The sequence below is a fragment of the Melitaea cinxia genome, chromosome 11 (genome assembly GCF_905220565.1).
Source record: "Melitaea cinxia chromosome 11, ilMelCinx1.1, whole genome shotgun sequence".
Lineage (NCBI taxonomy): Eukaryota > Metazoa > Arthropoda > Insecta > Lepidoptera > Nymphalidae > Melitaea > Melitaea cinxia.
The window spans coordinates 4,460,355-4,479,585 of record NC_059404.1 but is presented as its reverse complement, the minus strand read 5'-3'; the positions used below and the strand labels follow the sequence as shown (position 1 = coordinate 4,479,585).

The 19,231-nt window shown below is 36.5% G+C and overlaps 1 protein-coding gene across 1 annotated transcript; it reads right to left on the bottom strand.

Moving 5' to 3' along the window:
• Positions 1-1,124: 1,124 nt before the first annotated feature.
• Positions 1,125-18,139, bottom strand: LOC123658010. Its single transcript, XM_045593490.1, has 21 exons — positions 17,882-18,139; positions 15,526-15,641; positions 14,645-14,828; positions 14,145-14,331; positions 13,795-13,907; positions 13,174-13,311; positions 12,848-12,924; positions 12,414-12,516; positions 11,780-11,927; positions 11,328-11,548; positions 10,430-10,537; positions 9,502-9,582; positions 8,485-8,554; positions 7,123-7,252; positions 6,765-6,829; positions 5,751-5,882; positions 5,247-5,489; positions 4,202-4,347; positions 3,646-3,738; positions 2,649-2,822; positions 1,125-1,318 (listed from the first exon to the last, which is right to left on the bottom strand). Exons 1-21 carry the CDS (start codon positions 18,137-18,139, stop codon positions 1,193-1,195), a joined length of 2,913 nt encoding a protein of 970 aa, XP_045449446.1. The 3' UTR covers positions 1,125-1,192.
• Positions 18,140-19,231: the final 1,092 nt, after the last annotated feature.

The following is a 19,231-nucleotide window of genomic DNA, read 5'->3' as shown; positions in this document are numbered from 1 at the left end:
AAGTAGCCGAAGCAAATATATTTACTCTCAGAAGACGTTTTATCGAAGTAATAATTCAATTACTGTAACGTTTTCTAACATATGTTATAACATTATTAATCAAATAACATTAATTTATTCAGAGGTTTTTATTTTGGATTTTTTAATACCAATATGGAATATTAAATAATTTAACTGAGGTAGGGCACAGCAGGAATTCCCTGCTCAAAATATGGAGCAGCCCGACTGGGGTAGTACCTCGACCTTACAGAAGATCACAGCTAAATAATACTGTTTTCAAACCGTATTGTGTTCCTGTTGGTGAGTAAGGTGACCAGAGCTCCTGGGGGGGGGGGGGGGGTTGGGGATTGGGTCGGCAACGCGCTTGCGATGCTTCTGGTGTTGCAGGCGTCTATAAGCTACGGTAATCGCTTACCATCAGGTGAGCCGTACGCTTGTTTGTCGACCTAGTGATATAAAAAAAAAAAAAATTGAATATAAAAATCATAGGCAGAGGAAAATTATTTGTTTTTTGCTGGTAGTATCGGGCAAAACACTCTTAAACGCGACTTTTTAACCGACTCCCAAAAACGGAGGAGGTTCTCAATTCGATTGTATTTTGAAGAAGAGTGTACAACAATGTTCGACAGTTTCGTTGATGGAAAGCGCTTTGTGGTTGAGCACTGTCATACACAACGTCGCTTTTTGTATAAATGGAAAGCAACCAATAATCATTGAAATATAATAAGTATAGGGAAAGAGTCGTAAAGAAAATTTATTATTGTATACAATGGAAAGAAGATATAGGTATATGTTAATGCTTGTAAAAATATTTTGTTAGGCAGGTGAATCTTAATAAGTTGGAAATCAAATTGTTAAATTTTAATTAGATTATCCAAAATTATTTTCGAGGCGAATACTTATTATGTTTCGATGACCATTATCATTATGTATACGATTATTTTTAAGGGGAATTTGAATCCTTTTTTAAATTATATATACATTTTTTTAATGCTATCTGATTTTTGAGATCAGCTTGCATGTGAGAATTGGTCCGAAATAAGTTTCTATGAATTCGAATCGGAGTCACTTACACAATACATTTTTTGGCTCAATCTACTACAAGGAAAACTGACCACGAAGAGTCACCACTTTATATTAATATATCTAATTGATATTTTTTTCAGTTTTGTGTAAATAATAACTATCTTAACTAAATCGCCTCCGTTTCGAACTGAGCGCCCTTTGTTATAGTTATAGGTCCGTAAGTCTCGTGTTGTTCTAGTTTTAGCATCTGATGCTTCTTGAGAACTAGCAAACTGTAGAATTTTTGCGCCACCTACAAGGATGTAACAAAAAAAACATACATAAGTGATAAATATATATTGAGAAGCTTACACATTAAATAATCATGCAATATAAGAAAACAAAAAACAACATAAAATACGCAACACACATTCATACATAATACTATTATAGATATATTTATTTTAGTTTTTGAGTGCTATATACGTCGAGATACATCCTAATACAAAATATAATCGCGCAAAAGACTGCATAGCATATAAACGTCCGTAGTCAGAAAGAAACGTTAAATCAGCATTGAGAGGTGTATGTGTTCTTACTCCATTGTTTTTGTTTTATTCAGCAATATTATATCATATGTCACGTATACACGTTTTATACACAAAAATAACCTAGAAGTTACATAGACCAAACTTGTGTGTGGACGGTTCTAACATATTAATGAAGTATTAGAAAATGCCAATATTATTTTATAAATACTTCTATTGCCTTCTTTCGCAGATATGACTAGTAAAAGAGCATAAGAACAGAAATAACACAAAAAAAAAATGTATTTGTGTCTAGTTAGATTCACGTAAGATTTAATAAAAGGATTCATTAAGTGAGGTGTAACCCACTCTTTTAAAAAAAATTATAGCAACATTTCTATTAGTTGATTTTGATAGAGAACTTTTAGGGCGGAACTTTCGTTTTAAATTTCTAAAAAAAAAAATAGACAAAATTAGTTTGACTTAATTATTGTATAATAGCCATAATAAGTGTGGAAACCGGGTGCTACGTTTACAAGTGATCAGTCTCCACCGCAGTCAGATACGACGGCACGCGTTTACTTTATTTTGTACTTTTGTTAGCTCATCTTGTACGCGGACGACGCTTCTCGTATGTCGGTTTCCCAGATTACAATTGACCTAAACACTTCTAAATATACGTATATGTAGGTAGGAAAAGTGTACCGGATCTCGTGTGCGGTCTCGCCGTATAAGAATAGATAGTATCGCCTAGACGGCGGGTGTGCTGTGTGGCTATGGCACTAAAGAATTTAGCCACCCCCTCTCTTCCCGTGGGTGTCGTAAGAGGCGACTAAGGGATAACAAGGTTCCACAACCACCTTGGAACTTAAGAAGCCGACCGATGGCGGGATAACCATCCAAGTGTGCTGGCTTTGAAATACACAGGCCGAAGACGGGCAGCAGCGTCTTCGGTGCGACAAAGCCAGCCCTGCGGTCACCAACCCGCCTGCCCAGCGTGGTGACTATGGGCAAAACACACGAGTTCACGCTATTTCTGGCGTAAACTTGTGGAGGCCTATGTCCAGTAGTGGACTGTACAGGCTGTAATGATGAGACGGCGGGTGGGCGAGGTACCTGCTTGCGGTGGTGGTGCGGCGGCGCCAGGTCGGCGAAGGCCAGCGCGCCGCGCGCCGCCAGCTGCGCGCGCAGCGCCGCGAACAGCTGCGCCGCGCGCCGGTTGAGCACGCGCTCCTCGAACTGCTCGTCCGTCTCGCCCGCCTCGCGCGTCTCGCGCGCGCCCGCCTCCGCCTGCGCACGCACCGCCTTCAGTCTCTCGCTTTCTCTTATAAAACACTAGCCGACCCGGCGAACTTCGTATCGCCTAACACAAACTTTATCGTATGGTATTAAAGTTCAAATTGACTTTTAAGTATTATCACAAATCTTTTGTATGGGAGTATAGAAAAGTGTTGTTTTTAGACTTTTTCAGGAAATTTAAATTTTTTTTTTAGAATTTTTCTCTCCGTAAGAACCATCCTCGTACTTCAAGGAATATTTTAAAAAAAGAATTAGCGAAATCGGTCCAACCGTTCTCGAGTTTTGCGCTTAGCAACACATTCAGCGACTCATTTTTATATTATAGATTTATAATAAAGGGACTCGACGACGAGCGGACACGTACGCGTGCCGCGCCCGCGTGAAGGCACGGCCGCACGCTCGTCCGACCGACCTACCGTATACGTCATCTTAACCCTTTTCCTCCAATGGAGAGAAGGATGTCGGAGCGTAAAATCTCATCTAAATTCTAATCTACATGATGAATTTTTAATAATTCTTCCGATGTTGGTAGTCCATATAAAATACTCACAATTTACAAAAGCTATTACATAAACATTTTTTATATTAGCTATTACATACTATATTACTCCGATAAACTTTAGTGAGAACAAAAAAACTAACACAAATGACAACTATTTTGAATAATAACTCAGGCGAATCTAAGATAGGCTGCCTAAATTTTCTTATAACCATAATATAATAGGCTATCTCATACAAATGTATCGAACACAGTTTGATACTTCAACTAATGGTGCTAAAATGTACGTTTCAGCAGTGCAAAATGTCTACTTACATCTTCTACACTGAGAGGTAAATCGTAATCGTGCTGCGGACTGTGATGACCATGCTGCTCGTCGTATCCCAAATTTGTCATTTGCATAGCATTCTGTAATTAAAATAACAATTATTAAAAAAACTTAAATACATATACTCTGACATCACAAAAGAAGAAAAAAAAAACACGTAAAACGTTCTTCATACGACAAAGCCAAACTACTTCATTTTAATCTATCTTCATTTTATCTTTTTAATGAAATTTACTAAGCAACAGTGTAAAATTATTTATTTACTTTATTCATTATTGTACATCACAAATACATTACTAACAGAACTTAAAGGTATTTAGGAAGGACTTATGGCTAATTAGGCATTTCTAAAATTAGATTGTAGACAAAAATATACAAAAAGAAAAAGTATAGAATGTGCAATTATTCCAGTTAAGTTATTGAGATAGGAAACAGCAAGAAACATCCTGCTCAAATGCTGCTGGTGTTACAGGCGTCTATAAACTATGGTAACAATCAGGTGAGCCGTACGCTTGCTTGCCGACCTAGTTGGAAAAAAAATACCTGGTAGTCTGCCGTGTCGAGAGGCATGGACAGTGGCTCCATGGGCCCCGTGTGCATGTCGTGTGACGTCAGCAGCGGTTCGGCGCCCATCTGAGGCATCATGGGTAGAGGCTCCATGCTGTGCTGCAGTAAGCCGTGCTGCAGACCTGCTTACAACGAAATCGTTACTCTTTGTATTTTCATTTATAGATAAATGCATTTGCGGTAAGTAGATTTTGGACAGACGTTTTCAACAAAATAATGTCGAGTTTCATTTTAGTTCAACAAAAAACTAGAAACAGTAATAATTCCGCGTCACTGTCACACTATTTAAAGAGATGGTAGGCGAGGTTACGCTAGTTATATTAATAGTAGCAAGCCCCCCAGCTTCAAATAGTTGTAATTTACACAAAATAGAGAAAAAAATGTAAATTTGCACCTGCGCAATGGGTTAGTCTTACGACTAAACTTGTGTTTATGTTAGTAATTTTGGATCAGGTTATTTTAAAACAGTTATTATTATTAATTATGTACAGATGACACGACAAAACAGGAGGTAAAATTACGCTCAGCCTGTAATATCCTACTGGGCATAGGCCTCTTTCCCCATAAAGGAGAAGAATCAGAGCTTAATCCACCACGCTGCTCCAATGCTGGTTGGCGGATATATTCCCTACTATGAGTAACGATCGCTATCAGGTGTACGTGATAACAAACGGGACCGTTGGCTTAACGTGCTCTCCGAGGCACGATGGGGAGACCCACAAGGCCTGCACAAATACCCAGACCACAGCAAACACCTGTATGGCCAATCAAATGTTTGTCATGTGCGGGGATCGAACCCGCAACCGCCAGCGCAACAGGTACAATCCATGGCTGTAACCGTTGCGCCAACGCGGCGTCTAAATAAAACAAAAAGCGATAAAATTAATACAATTTAATAATAATTGATTTTTTCACAAATATAAAAACCCCAAAATAGATATTATTTTGATGATTAAATTATTTAGTGATATTAATCTTAAGTTAATAATTAATAATACTAGTAGTCCTTAGTAATACTAACCAGAAGGTGTCATGCCACCATGTTGCAAGCCTCCCGGCGTAAGACCACCATGTTGCAGACCGGCAGGTGTTATACCGCCATGCTGTAGACCAGCGGGTGTCATTCCCCCGTGTTGTAGACCAGCAGGTGTCATTCCACCGTGTTGTAGACCAGCCGGTGTCATGCCACCATGTTGCAGTTCCGCGGGTGTCATACCACCGTGTTGCAGTCCCGCTGGTGTCATACCACCGTGATCCAGCCCACCTATTAATAATAATCTAGATTAGCAATTCTGAATTTCGAATTGTTAAATTTAATAAAAATCACTTCTGGTCGGCCCTAAAAATATTAATTATAAGGAAATACACATGTTTCAAAAGAAATTGTAAAACGTTTATCACCACACACGAAGTGAAAAGATTCCACTTTTCTAGATTACAGCTACACACTATAACAATACAATTAAGTGGTTTTAAGTGAAATAAAAAATAATAGTACCTGTTGTATTTAAATTGAAGAAAGTACCTGGGGTCATAGTACCATGGTGCAGACCAGCTGGTGTCATACCGCCGTCTAGGCCTAGTCCAGGGGTCATTCCACCTGGTGTCATGCCACCTGGAGTCATACCTCCCGGCGTCATACCACCTGGAGTCATACCTATTCATAAAAAAAGTAATTTTAAATTTACATAGCGGCACTTTTTGGTCTAATGCAGAATTTAACTCAGCCATAGGTAATTTACTACCGCTACAGAAAATGCTATTAAATAGCTATTATAGCTACAATTATTTTGCAAGTGACAAAGACCTAAGATGTTGTCCAAAATACTATAACTGTTTCCTTTTTGCCTCATTCTTAAACCAGAAATGAATAGTTTGAGTGCATGCACTTCAAGCGAGCTGCACTGTCGGGCTCTTGTTAACCGACTTCCAAAAAAGAAGGAGGTTCTCAATTCGACTGTATTTTTTTTTTAATCGAAAGGTGGTGTGTGCCAATTGGTCCCATTTAAATTTATTAGAGATCTAACAACTACTTTTCGAGTTATATCTAATAATTCGTTTTTACTTGACGCTTTTTTTCGTCGACCTACATTGCATTATACCGCATAACTTTCTACTGGATGTACCGATTTTGATAATTCTTTTTTTGTTAGAAAGGAGATATCCCTAGTTTGGTACCATGATAAGGAAACCAGGATCTGATGATGGGATCCCAGAGAAATCGAGGGAAACTCTCGAAAATCCGCAATAACTTTTTACTGGGTGTACCGATTTTGAAAATTTTTAATTTTATCGAAAGCGGATGTTTATCATGTGGTCACATTTAACTTTGATCGAGATCTGATAACTACTTTTTGAGTAATCTTTGATAACGCGTAGTTACTTGACTATTTTGTCGTCGATCTACGTTGTTTTACTCGTCGATGTAATTGAAGTCGGTTTCTTTTTCGTTTGCGGGCAAACACAATTATTTCTCGAACAGTTACATTAAGATGAGAGTCATTAACAATTAAATGATACTAACCGCCATGTAATGCACCTGATAACCCTAAATCCACTTGCTGGTCACCATGCTGAAGTCCACCAGGAGTTAATCCACCTGATAATAAAACATATTCTTAAATAACAGATGACAGAAAGGACATGTATATATACATTTAATAACTTGCACATTTATACTTTAGAACATAAAATTGAAAATTAAAAATTGTTGTAAAAAATTAAGATATAGAAGTGCGTTCAAAATTAATCAGTAGATATAGAACACTATATTAAGGTAGCTCAGTTTTTAGTAATGGAATTTTATTATCATACCATTTACTTTTTGTGTAATTAACAGAACCTACTTTTTAATGCAATTTTAAAGTGTAAAAGTAAGTTCTAGCAGCAATAATAGTTGTAGTATACCTGGTGTCATAGAACCATGTTGTAAACTACCCGGCGTGAGTCCGCCTTGAAGTAATGTGCCTGGAGTCAGAGGTCCTAAGACTCCGGGTGTGAGAGGTGCTCCGAGAGAACTTAGCATTCCTAAAAAATACGACAATTTTAGACTATATTTATTAGATGACAATATTTTGTCTGCGTTGATTTTACAGGTCTTCTTTTGATTAAAGTCATAGATTAATGATTTATCATTTAAAGAATATATGTTTTAATCTGATTAATATTATATTGTAGTACACACATTCAAACAAATTTATTAATTTAACGAGACTTCTATAGATTCAAGCTAAATGCTTAACTTTGAGCTTTATCATAATTATAGGATTTATGAATATTTTGAGATTAACTTTTGATGAAATGCATTAATTTTAAAATGGTGATCATACTATATTAAGATATAATACCCCATGTGATTATTGATAAGCAGAGAAATTTTAACAGTTAAGGTGGGATTAGTATATTTTAGCATTAAATGTAGACTGTGGAAACTATATTAGAAAACAGAATCTTGTAAAATAGTGTGTGTAAAATCGTACATTGAGTAAAAATGTGTATTTTTTTAGCAAAATCACGTATTTACAAAGATATAAATTATTATTTGTTTTTTTTTTATAATTATAATTAATATTCAATTTTATAACATAATGTATTCATCTATAATATGAAATAAAACATGTGTGCCTTTGTTCACATGAGTTAACTTGGTCAATAAGGACAAAACCCATCGCGATACAATCACAGTCATATCTTGTACATTTTGTGATTACATTAACAACCTGACTGCTTATGATTTAAGTCTAAAACTATCTTATCTAACTGAGGTAGGGCACAACTCGAAATATCCGGCTCAAAATCTGGAGAAGCCCGACTGGGGAAGTACCTCGACCTTACAGAAGATCACAGCTAAATAATACTGCTTTCAATCAGTGTTGTATTCCTGGGATGAGTAAGGTGACCAGAGCTCCTGGAACACACTTGCTACGGTAATCGCTTACCATCAGATGAACCGTACGTTTATTTGGCGAACTAGTTGTAGAAAAAAAATCGATGAAAGTCAAAGACATAATGTATTGAGCTGGATTTTTTAAACATTTAATTTCTTGTGAAATAACACCAATAGTTTGAACTTATTCGCACAATTTCAGACAACTATTTTGATGAATCTAGCCTTAAAGCAAGACGAAAACCACACGTTACAAACTTTCGTGAACAAAATAAATCTTTTTTTTTTTAAATGTAGAAACTGGGCTTGAATCGTTAATAATGATTATAGTGTAAGCTGTGTTTGCGTACAGGTGGTCGAGAGTCGTGAGTACCTGGCGTGCTGGGCGGCTCGACGTCCTCGTGTCGCGGCGACTGGTAGGGCGCGTCGCGCTCTCGCTCCGACTCTATCACCATGTTAGCGCAGCAAGTGAGATTTAGTGAACGAATGAGCTTGATTTATCCTACCCCTTATACTACTGTTACAAGGCGGACTTTACTACGACTCAGTTTGAACGTGCACCTATCGAGTCTTACTAATTCTAATAATCCATTCATATATTAGTGAAAATACATGGTTACGTTACATTTTTACCCGCCTATCTATGGATTTACGTGTCTACTTATTTTGCTGGAAAGTCGGTTTGAATGGTTATTTACTTAGTTAACTCGATACTATTTCTACTACTGGATTTAAATATGTATCTACACTGTAGATCCGTAAATCTATAAAAATAGAAACGTACGCGTAAATTCTACAATAGAATAAAAAGCATACTTGAATAGATATTTTTTTTTACCGATTTCATAAAATGAGGAGGTTACTCAATTCCACCTTTTGTATACACATAATGTATGTTCGGGGATAACTTCGTCGTTTATGAACCGATTTTGATAATTCTTTTTTTGTTGGAAAGGAGATACAACAAGTGAGGTGCATGATAAAGGAACCAGGATATGTGATGGAATCCTAGAGAAATCGAGGGAAACTCTTGAAAATCGTAGTGAAGATTAGTGCGTTTGTTAATTTTTTTCGCCTACTTACGTTGTATTACTTGTCGATGTAATTGTCGGTTTTGTTTTATTTGCGAGCAAACACAATTACTTACAATTGTATGTTCAAACTAATCACTTTTTCACCTTTTTTTTTGAAGGTATTAAAATGCAATCTCATTCTTGTCACACAGGTTAATATGAAGCATAAGCATGTTTAGTTAGACTATTACATTTTTAGATGTTAATAATAATATTATTTTTATTTACATAATAATATATAATATTAATTATAGTTTAGGCGATTAGTAGGAAATAGAACCTTAAACGTAAATATAAAGATTTATTTACTCACCAACAGACGGCTCGTATTCTTGAGGCATGGGCGTTGGAGGTTCTAAATCTTGTACGGGTGCCGGTGTTTCTGGCTGCTGAATAGACTGAGAAAAATAATATTTTTTAGGATAATATTTTAAAAATACCTTTCATTGAGAGACAACTATATAAATTCGGAAATTTTAAGCTTTTAATACTTCGTACAAGATTCTTATGGAATTGAATTATAGAAAATTAAACAAAAAATCAGCACGATGTGAAAATATGCTGTGTGGCTACGGCACTAAAGAATTTAGCCACCCCCTCTCTTTCCGTGGGTGTCGTTCCACAACCACCTTGGAACTTAAGAAGCCGACCGATGGCGGGATAACCATCCAACTGCTGGCTTTGAAATACACAGGCCGAAGACGGGCAGCAGCGTCTTCGGTGCGACAAAGCCAGTACTGCGGTCACCGACCCGCCTGCCCAGCGTGGTGACTATGGGCAAGACACATGAGTTCACGTTGTTTTTGGCGTAAACTTGTGGAGGCCTATGTCCAGCAGTGGACTGTATAGGCTGTAATGATGATGATGACACAAAAAATTTCAAAATTAAGATAAAGATTATTTAAACAAAACGTGTCTGATAGTTTTCGAGACGTGAGGTCCACCTGATCGGCTATTAATGTAACAACTCGACCCCGCTTCCTGCCTCGGGTCGTGGGTTGGGTTAGGTTAGTATATAGGATTGAGGTGGCGAATGCTAGCGCGACCCCTCTCGCTCCACCCAGGCGGATGACTGCTCACACGTGGTGGTTTTTAGTCAGTAGGAGTCTGACATAACCCTCTGGCGCCCCCGCGCTGGGTATCCATGATGGATTTTAACCACGTAAAAAAAAAAGGTTAGTATATAGGAAGTATGTGTAGGCAAGAGGACCGTACCGGCCAGGCGGGCGGCGCGGCGGCGCGCGCGTCGTCCAGGCGGCGCTTGCGCGCGCGGCGCGCGGGCGGCTCGGGCTCGGGCGAGCGCGCCTCGCCCTCCTCCGCCTCGCCGCGCAGCGTCATGTTGCGCTGGTACTTCTGCAACACGGCGCATTGCTCTCTCAATCTCACTCGTTATAATAATAATAATAATATTCTTTATTGTACACCATTAAAAGAAACAACAGAGAAAAAAAAAAACATAAAATGAAAGATGTACAAAGGCGGTCTTATCGATGAAAGAGCGATCTCTTCCAGACAACCTTTGGGTATAGGACACGAAATAGAAACTGCAGTTAGGAAGTAAACAAACGATTGGTATAACTACTTTGTCGAATTTTATCGCGGTTTATTAAGTCTTGACGTGCTAACATCGTATAAATCGATGAACACCGGCCCGCAAGCGGCACGCAAGCTTCGCGTTGCCGCCGATAGAGGCACGGTCCCGGTTGTTATCGTGAATAGCTGATAGCGATCGTATCCCACAGTAGGTATATACGCCGACCCGCAGTGGAGCACCGCGCTGCTCAAACTTAACATATTAATTTATCCACATTTTTAAACCCCATAACCTACTTAAAAAAAATCCACATAACCCAATTGTTTGTGCACGGTAGCGTAAGTGTGCGTGTAAAATTTATTTGAAAATACATGTCAAATATCATCATATGCAACTTAGCAATGAGGCAAAGATTAACTAAAAACGTTTTTAACTGCATTACAAAAACAGCCACGATCATAAATTAATTGAAATAGTAAATTCAGTTTCCTAATTTATTTTGTAAATCATATTTCTTTTATAACTTTACTACCGAAATTTCGATACATGTAACTATCTATTATACAATATAATATTGTAACTATCTATATATAATACACAAGAAATTACCTTAAACAGTACTCTAGAAGGAATAGGCCTAGCCGGCAAAGTGAACAGTTTCTCCACTCCTCCGGTCTCCTTCCAGTGCATCAATCTTCTAGTCGGAGGTGCCAGATCCAATGTGGTGACAATATCTGACGTGTTACTGAGCTGATTCTTCATTTCCTCTCCAGATATGTTTTTGACTTCATCAACAATGAGCTTGCGCTTCCGTTTAGCTTTTGTTATTCCTGAAAATATTATTTTTCGTTTGATGTTTCTAATTTATATTGTAAAGCTACAAATTTTCACAATGTTTGTGTAAACTACTTATATTTGTTGTCTAGGCTATTTTTAAAACACAAATGAAATTCTTACATACAACGACAGACATGTTGTATTTATTAGTTCATTTACGTAAAAGACTTGACCAAAAACAATTTTAAAGATTTACGACGATTTAAATATATTTTATACTTTACCTTTAAGAACTGTCGCATCAACAGGTGCTAAGGCGAATGATTCTTCATCGTTTTGTAATAGAGTAGTAGAATCCAATGCCGGCGCTGGAGTAGCGGGTGCTTCTATAGGCGGAACTTCCTCTGGGGCTGTGTCTGCTCCATCCACATCCTACAGTTCAAAATCAAAACAAAATAATATTTATAGAATTTATTAACGATAAATTAAACTTAAAATCTGTGAAAATCACAATAAACAAAAATTACCAATCATCCAAAATACATTTAACCAATCTCAATCTCAAATATGAAAAATAAAAATGGAAGGCCTTGATTGTGTAATAGATTGAAATACAATGTTGTCTGTTATTTATCACGACACATTTTTAAAAATTAATTTGACAGTCTTCAAATGCACGTGTCTATATGTCGTATTCAATCAATCTTGGTCATTCAGTCAATTTGGCTCTGGTGAATTTAACTCTGGTTAAAATCATGCAGATAACCACAATAAATAAAAATAATTTGCAGGTTGTAGCTTTATAGGTACATCGTTTGTTGAAGTTTCATTGATCAGTAGACAAGACCTTACACATTTTTTATTTTCTGGAAATACAGTATTGAATAATAAAAAAAATCTAAAAATAGCTATACTAACCATGGGTCTAACAGACGGAGGTCTGGGGGCGGCAGGCGGGGGCATAAGGCCGGCATCGTCTGCTCTAGGAGTCTCACTCTCGTGTGGGGGTGACGCACCCCAGCTGTGACAACAAACGTGATAGTTAAAATTATATATTTTAAATTACTTTAAGTAATTTAGAAGCTCTACTTTTTGTGCTACACAATATTTGTGTGATTGCGGCGAGGCGGGCGAGGGCGGCGCGTCGTAGTGCGGCATCTCGTCGTCGGACTCCTGCTCCTGTGTGTGTGTGTGTGTGTGTGTGTGTGTGTGTGTGCGCGTGTGTGCGCGTGTGTACCTGTGTGCGGGCGAGGCCGGCGAGGCGGGCGAGGGCGGCGCGTCGTAGTGCGGCATCTCGTCGTCGGACTCCTGCTCCTGTGTGTGTGTGTGTGTGTGTGTGTGCGCGTGTGTACCTGTGTGCGGGCGAGGCCGGCGAGGCGGGCGAGGGCGGCGCGTCGTAGTGCGGCATCTCGTCGTCGGACTCCTGCTCCTGTGCGCGTGTGTGCGCGTGTGTACCTGTGTGCGGGCGAGGCCGGCGAGGCGGGCGAGGGCGGCGCGTCGTAGTGCGGCATCTCGTCGTCGGACTCCTGCTCCTGTGTGTGTGTGTGTGTGTGTGTGTGTGTGTGTGTGTGTGTGTGTGTGTGTGTGTGTGTGTGTGTGTGTGTGTGTGTGTGTGTGTGTGTGTGTGTGTGTGTGTGTGTGTGTGTGTGTGTGTGTGTGTGTGTGTGCGCGTGTGTGCGCGTGTGTACCTGTGTGCGGGCGAGGCCGGCGAGGCGGGCGAGGGCGGCGCGTCGTAGTGCGGCATCTCGTCGTCGGACTCCTGCTCCGCCTCGGCCGCAGCCGAGCGGGCGCTGCCTCCCGCCGCCTCGATCTCCGCCTGCTCGAAACAAAAATGGTCACTAAGATAATAAACATTTTATTACATTTAATACCGTAATAGTTATTTATGCAACTGTTATATAACAAGGGATATTTATATCCACACGAATGTGGGTTTATCATATATTTGTGTGATAATAGTATCACACGAGTATAATTATCAACAGTTGCATACAAGATCTACGCCCATTATATGAATCCTACTAATATTATAAACGCGAAAGTTTGTATGTATGGATGATTGTTTCTCTTTCACGCAAAAACTACCAAATGGATTTTAATGAAATTTTACAATAATATAGCTTATACATTAGAATAACACATAGGCTATAATTTTCAAAGATAATGTCAAGATCATAGATGTCAAGTAAGTCGGAAAAAATCTGCCATCTGTGAGCTATTCTGGCGTGCGCTGCAAAAGCTGTAGAGTTTACACGTTTATAATATAATTAGCCCTTTCTTTTAATAAAAAAAAAAATACCTGCAAGGACTGAGGCTGTGCAGATGTCCCTGGCATGCCAGCTCCAGCTCCACCGGCAGAGCTTCCAGCAGTAACGTCTCCGAACAAATCACCCTCAAAGAGACCTCCCGCATCTATTAACATAATTAGAAATTAATGTAAAAATGAATGTAATGCAAAGTATTCAAATATGTGTAATAAAACTGATGAACCACCCCAGTTTATAAATATGCTTTCTTTATTACTTTATGATTTCTTGGCAAACCTTCTTTGACAAACAGATTATATCTTATTTTATTGAGACCTAGAGATTGTTGTAGTCATACTCTTTAATTGTTTTAAATATATGTGTGATCTATATCTATACATACGACCAAAATCCGCAACATCTCCTATAGTCCCTCCAAATCCATCGTCCATGGGCCCATGAGGAGCAGCCTCCATCCTTGGTTCATGTGACGGAGCAACCAAAGTAGGGCCCGTTGTACTTGTACTGGGTACGCCTGGATCTTTACCCGCCAGTTCCAGTGAGGATCCATCAGCAAAAAAGAGATTACTCTAAAAAACGCGCTTTGTTAAAATATTGTACAAATATCTATAAGTATAATGAACTATAGAAGTATAGCATAATACTATCTTTCGCAATTTAATATAAATCTTAAATTCATATTCATTTACATTGCAACTAGTACTAATAATGGGTATAAATATTTGTCTAAATTTTAAATCAAACAAATACATACATATAAATAAATACTGTAGTACAGATAACACCAATTAAATTAATCGAAAATAGTAAAATAAGTGAATGTTTCTCAGCAAAATAGAAACAAATTTTTATTTCATTTATTACAGAATCAGTGGTTGATACCTGTTCGAGGCCACCCTCATTTCCAATGGCCTCTCGCATTATGTCTGGATTGTCAGTATCAAAACCCATGTCTCCAAACCCATCGTCATGCGTCACCAGATTCAAAGAGCCGTAATCTTCGCGCATTGTTATTTCCTCAGCCCGTGACTGATTCAGGGAGTACTGAACCTCAATGTCAACTTCACTATAAAAATAGCAAACTTATTATATTCTATACACCTAGTTTACACAAATAAATTAAATTGAAATCAAATACCTGTATGGGTAATGGGTATGTTATAAAAACAAAACAACTATGCAACATATTTATTTTGAATCAATCAATATCAGATTAACACTTTCTGAGATTTAAAAGGCAAAAGTGCTCTGTACCTTTGACCAGACCCGAATTTGGGGTCTGTTTTTTAAACTAGATCAAGTATTTTTCTTTTAGAGGACTGATGAGCAAAATCAACTTCGGATTTGGGTTCCAATTATTGGCATTTTTGGCTCCAAAATCGAATTCAGCACATCAAAATACATAACCCTAGATGGATCTTGTCAAAGGTAGGAGCATTTATATTTTTGTGGGGCAGTGTTATGATTGGCAACTGAATATAACCACAACTTATCGATATAATTTGTATAATAAACTAGCTAAATCTTGAGGTTTCACTTGCGTTCATTTGAGGAAAAAACATAATAAAATGTTATAAATGTTGCCCACATTTAGCCTTCCTCGGTAATTGAACTATCCAACATGAAAAGAATTTTTGAATGCAAACCAGTAGTTCCTAAGATTCAAACAAACAAACAAACTCTTCAGCTGCATAACATTAGAATAGATGATACACAGGTTTTTAACTGAAACATTTCTTTTCAATTAATGACTTAATACTTACTTCAACTCTGGCATAGCAGTATCGAAGTCATGAAATACTTCAGGTAAGGTAATGGCATTCATTGCTGCTTCTCTATGTTCTTCAGGCAAGTCGACCATACCAGGCCTGAAGGCCATCTAAAATATTTTTAATATATTAAATCATATTTTACTCTCAATTTTTCAATACCTAGTATAACACACTCTTACACCACATCTCACATCGCAAACTCCATACAGTAGCTGACCTGGCGATCTCTGTACTGCAATATTTTTTTAATTTTGCAATTAAAACATCGCAGTAATTAACCAAAACAAAATATAGCCTATATTTAAGCTTGGACAAGTTGAAGTTACACATCTTTACAACATTTCAATAAAATTGGTCCTGTAGTTTTGGAGACTAGCCCAGACAAACATTGTGACACAAGATTTTTTATAAATTTAGATTCACATACATCTTATTCAAATTTTCAATTATTAATAAAATAATTTATATTTATCAAGTCAAGTTTACATGTTGAAGGCACAGTAGTGCAACAGTCACAGTGCTGGGTTGCAACTGTTGCGGTTGCGGATTTGATTCCCACTCGTGGAATACATTTGTATTGGCCATACAGATGTTTGCCGTGATCTGGGTGTTAGTGCTTGTGTATTGTGTATTTTTGCAGACCCCCGACATGAGTAATTCCTATTAGAAGTCATTGAGTGTGAAACATAGACTTTTTTTTTTAATCTGTGATGACACGATCTTAATACTGTATGTTATATCAAGTTGGAATTTACATTTCAATTCTTTTTTGTCATGCACTTGTTTGTTTAGTCTTATATGAGAACCCCTATATTTTGCACTGATGATGATGATGATGATGATGTGATCGATGAATGTGAAATATAATACCATTAATATTACATATTATATTATACATAAAAAAAAATTATCAATATTTTTCATTGGACTGTTGTTACTACTAATAACAAAACTTAGAGCCTATTTCACCATTTTCTGATAAAGCTATCTAATATATAAATATAATCCAGAGCGTAAGTTTCTTATACATTTCTCTTCTCTCTTCTTTTATTTAAAAAAAAATGTATGTTCAATATTCTCATTTGCAAAAACTATCAGTGTTTCTCTACTACATTGATGAACTATACATATAAACCTTTCTCTGGAATAACTCTATTTGCTAAAAAAAACCACATCAAAATCCATTGTGTAGTTTTAAAGATCTAAGCATACAGACAGCGGGAAGTGACTTTGTTTTATATTCTACTAGTACCCGCCCCGGCATCGCACGGTTGCAAAAACTATCAGTGTTCCTCTATTATATTATGCATGTATTATACATATAAACCTTCCTCTTCAATCACTCTATCTATTTAAAAAAACCACATCAAAATCCGTTGCATAGTTTTAAAGATTTAAGCATACATAGGGACAGAGAAAGCGACTTTGTTTTATACTATGTAGTGATATAATGATGTAACCAAAAGTGGTTGTTATCAAATGGGGTGAAACAGTAAAAACTGAGTAAGGGGTAGTGTAAGTAAGAGACTATTTTGCCTCCTGATTTGATTGCTAATAAACTCTATCAGTTGCTTACATGGGAGATATACTTTAAAAGCATCTAATGATGCTTTAAATAGAGTAGTTCATTAAATATAAGATTAGGTTGCAAGATAACACATTTCTAGTACACTATTTATACTTAGTAAATTGATTATTGAATTTGCTACAAATCTTGTTGTTACTTTTTTTAAAATATCGATATTTTATGTTACTTGTGTATAACCTTGTGGCGAAATAATTTTTCAATTTATTTCAATTGAAACAGATCCTTAATTATCAAACAGTATTATTGACATGTTTTAATGATAACTTAAGGTTTGATAGTTGCAGATTATTGTTTAAAAAAATATTAATAAACACAAGTTATATTTTCTGCAAGATTTACATTCATTCAAAACATTCCTTCATTTTTTTTTTACATATATTACTGACTGCTATATGAAAATACAATATAACAACTTTGCACTCTTAGAAGAACACTTTGTAAATAAGAAATGGCTATTAGGAAATGGCTACTACCACAGAATTAAATATCAAGCCATAATTCAATTCGTATAATTTTAACACTCATACTAACTCAAACTAATGGTATAAATATGGAAGAAAACCCTAAACATTAGGAAAAGTAAACCCACTATAGTTAGAAATAAATAAATAACTATTATTGGCTTGCTGTGCTATCAAAAGGACCCTATTCCATACAAGGACCATTAAAATGTAAATATTTTGGTATGGAAATGCTTATTTAATAATAAAGGTAAAAATGTTGTGTATATGATACATAATCTAAATAATATAGACATACCTTAATCTTAACAAAGGCTTCATTACAATCCTGTAGTAAGTATTTAGCCTTCCTTGAGTAGATCCTCACCACACCCAACAGCAGATGACCAGATGTTCGTAAAGCCATCTTTACTTTAGGCTTCAATATTCCGTCGACTGATTTCTCAATATTCGTTTCAAACACATGAGCTTTTGTTAGCTTTTTATCCCAATGAGCCGCCAACCAAATTTTGGCCAACGGGCCCTTTTTGGCCAGCACAAAATGTGCGTAAAACATTGTGCCGAATCACTTAATTAATTCAGTTACATCAAATATGTTCTAAAAATAAAAAATAATTCAAAGTTAACTTGTCTTCACCAAAACAATATAATTGTAATCGATCCAGAACAAATATTCGAGTATAATAACGACACTAATCACTCATCAATTTGGCGCCTATTCTACTTTTCAATTTACTAATGCGTAAAAATTGTTCTTAAAATATATGTTAGTTTATAAAAGTATCAAGAATTTATTTTACTACCATTTTACATTAAAAATACACAATTTCACACCTATTTTAAAAGAAATTAATATTCCAGATTCCACATACAACGTAAACATGACAACAATTACGCTTTCAAGATGGCGCCGTGTATTTTGTGATAATTTACCGAATTGTTCGTTCAGAAACATTAATACTTTCAAGAACACTCATTGTTTGTTTTTAGATGTAAGCATTGATTTCAATATTGTATAAGAAAGTATTTTATTAAAAATTTCAAAACCATTTATTATCCGTTTATCAAAAGTAACGATTTATTTTCCTCTTTGGTACTAAAATAGATAAACTAAAATAGGTATACTTCGAAGAACACTTTTTATAGAGACATATTGTAGACAACTTTACTATTTATTTGTGTTCACTCAAGATCTAGCTTTATTAGCGTCCGTAAAATTATACTAGTGACTCGAATATCGAATGTATCGCAATTGTCCGGGAGGAACTATCGCAAATATTTTAATATATTTATTGCAGTGTTATTTATTTTTGTTTATATTTTTATTAAAATTTCAAATATATTCATGCAATGACTTTAGATAACGGTTACTCAGATATCATCCTCAAAATATATTTGAATTAAACTCAAACTAAACTGTGCATATAATTACTTTATTTTCGAACTCGTGAAGTAAATTTCATAGAAAAAAATGTTACGTACTTACATCACATAATAAGTGATATATTATTTCCAACATATTGCGCAGGGGACGCTTGTTATTTAATCAATATCATGTCCTAGGCACTCATTTGGAACAAAAACCTTTGTTTACAGTATTGGCTATTTCATTTTAACAGTACACACTAAATTAATGACACGAAAATTA

What these genes read in the sequence shown, in the direction of transcription:
- LOC123658010 (XM_045593490.1), bottom strand. Translation starts at nt 18,139, where the DNA reads ATGTTTTACGCACATTTTGTGCTGGCCAAAAAGGGCCCGTTGGCCAAA. An exon ending in CCATGGTACTATGACCCCAG is followed by an intron (nt 5,490 to 5,750) that starts GTACTTTCTTCA and finishes TATTATTAATAG; the next exon opens with GTGGGCTGGATCACGGTGGT. An exon ending in TACCTCTCAGTGTAGAAGAT is followed by an intron (nt 2,823 to 3,645) that starts GTAAGTAGACAT and finishes GTGCGTGCGCAG; the next exon opens with GCGGAGGCGGGCGCGCGCGA.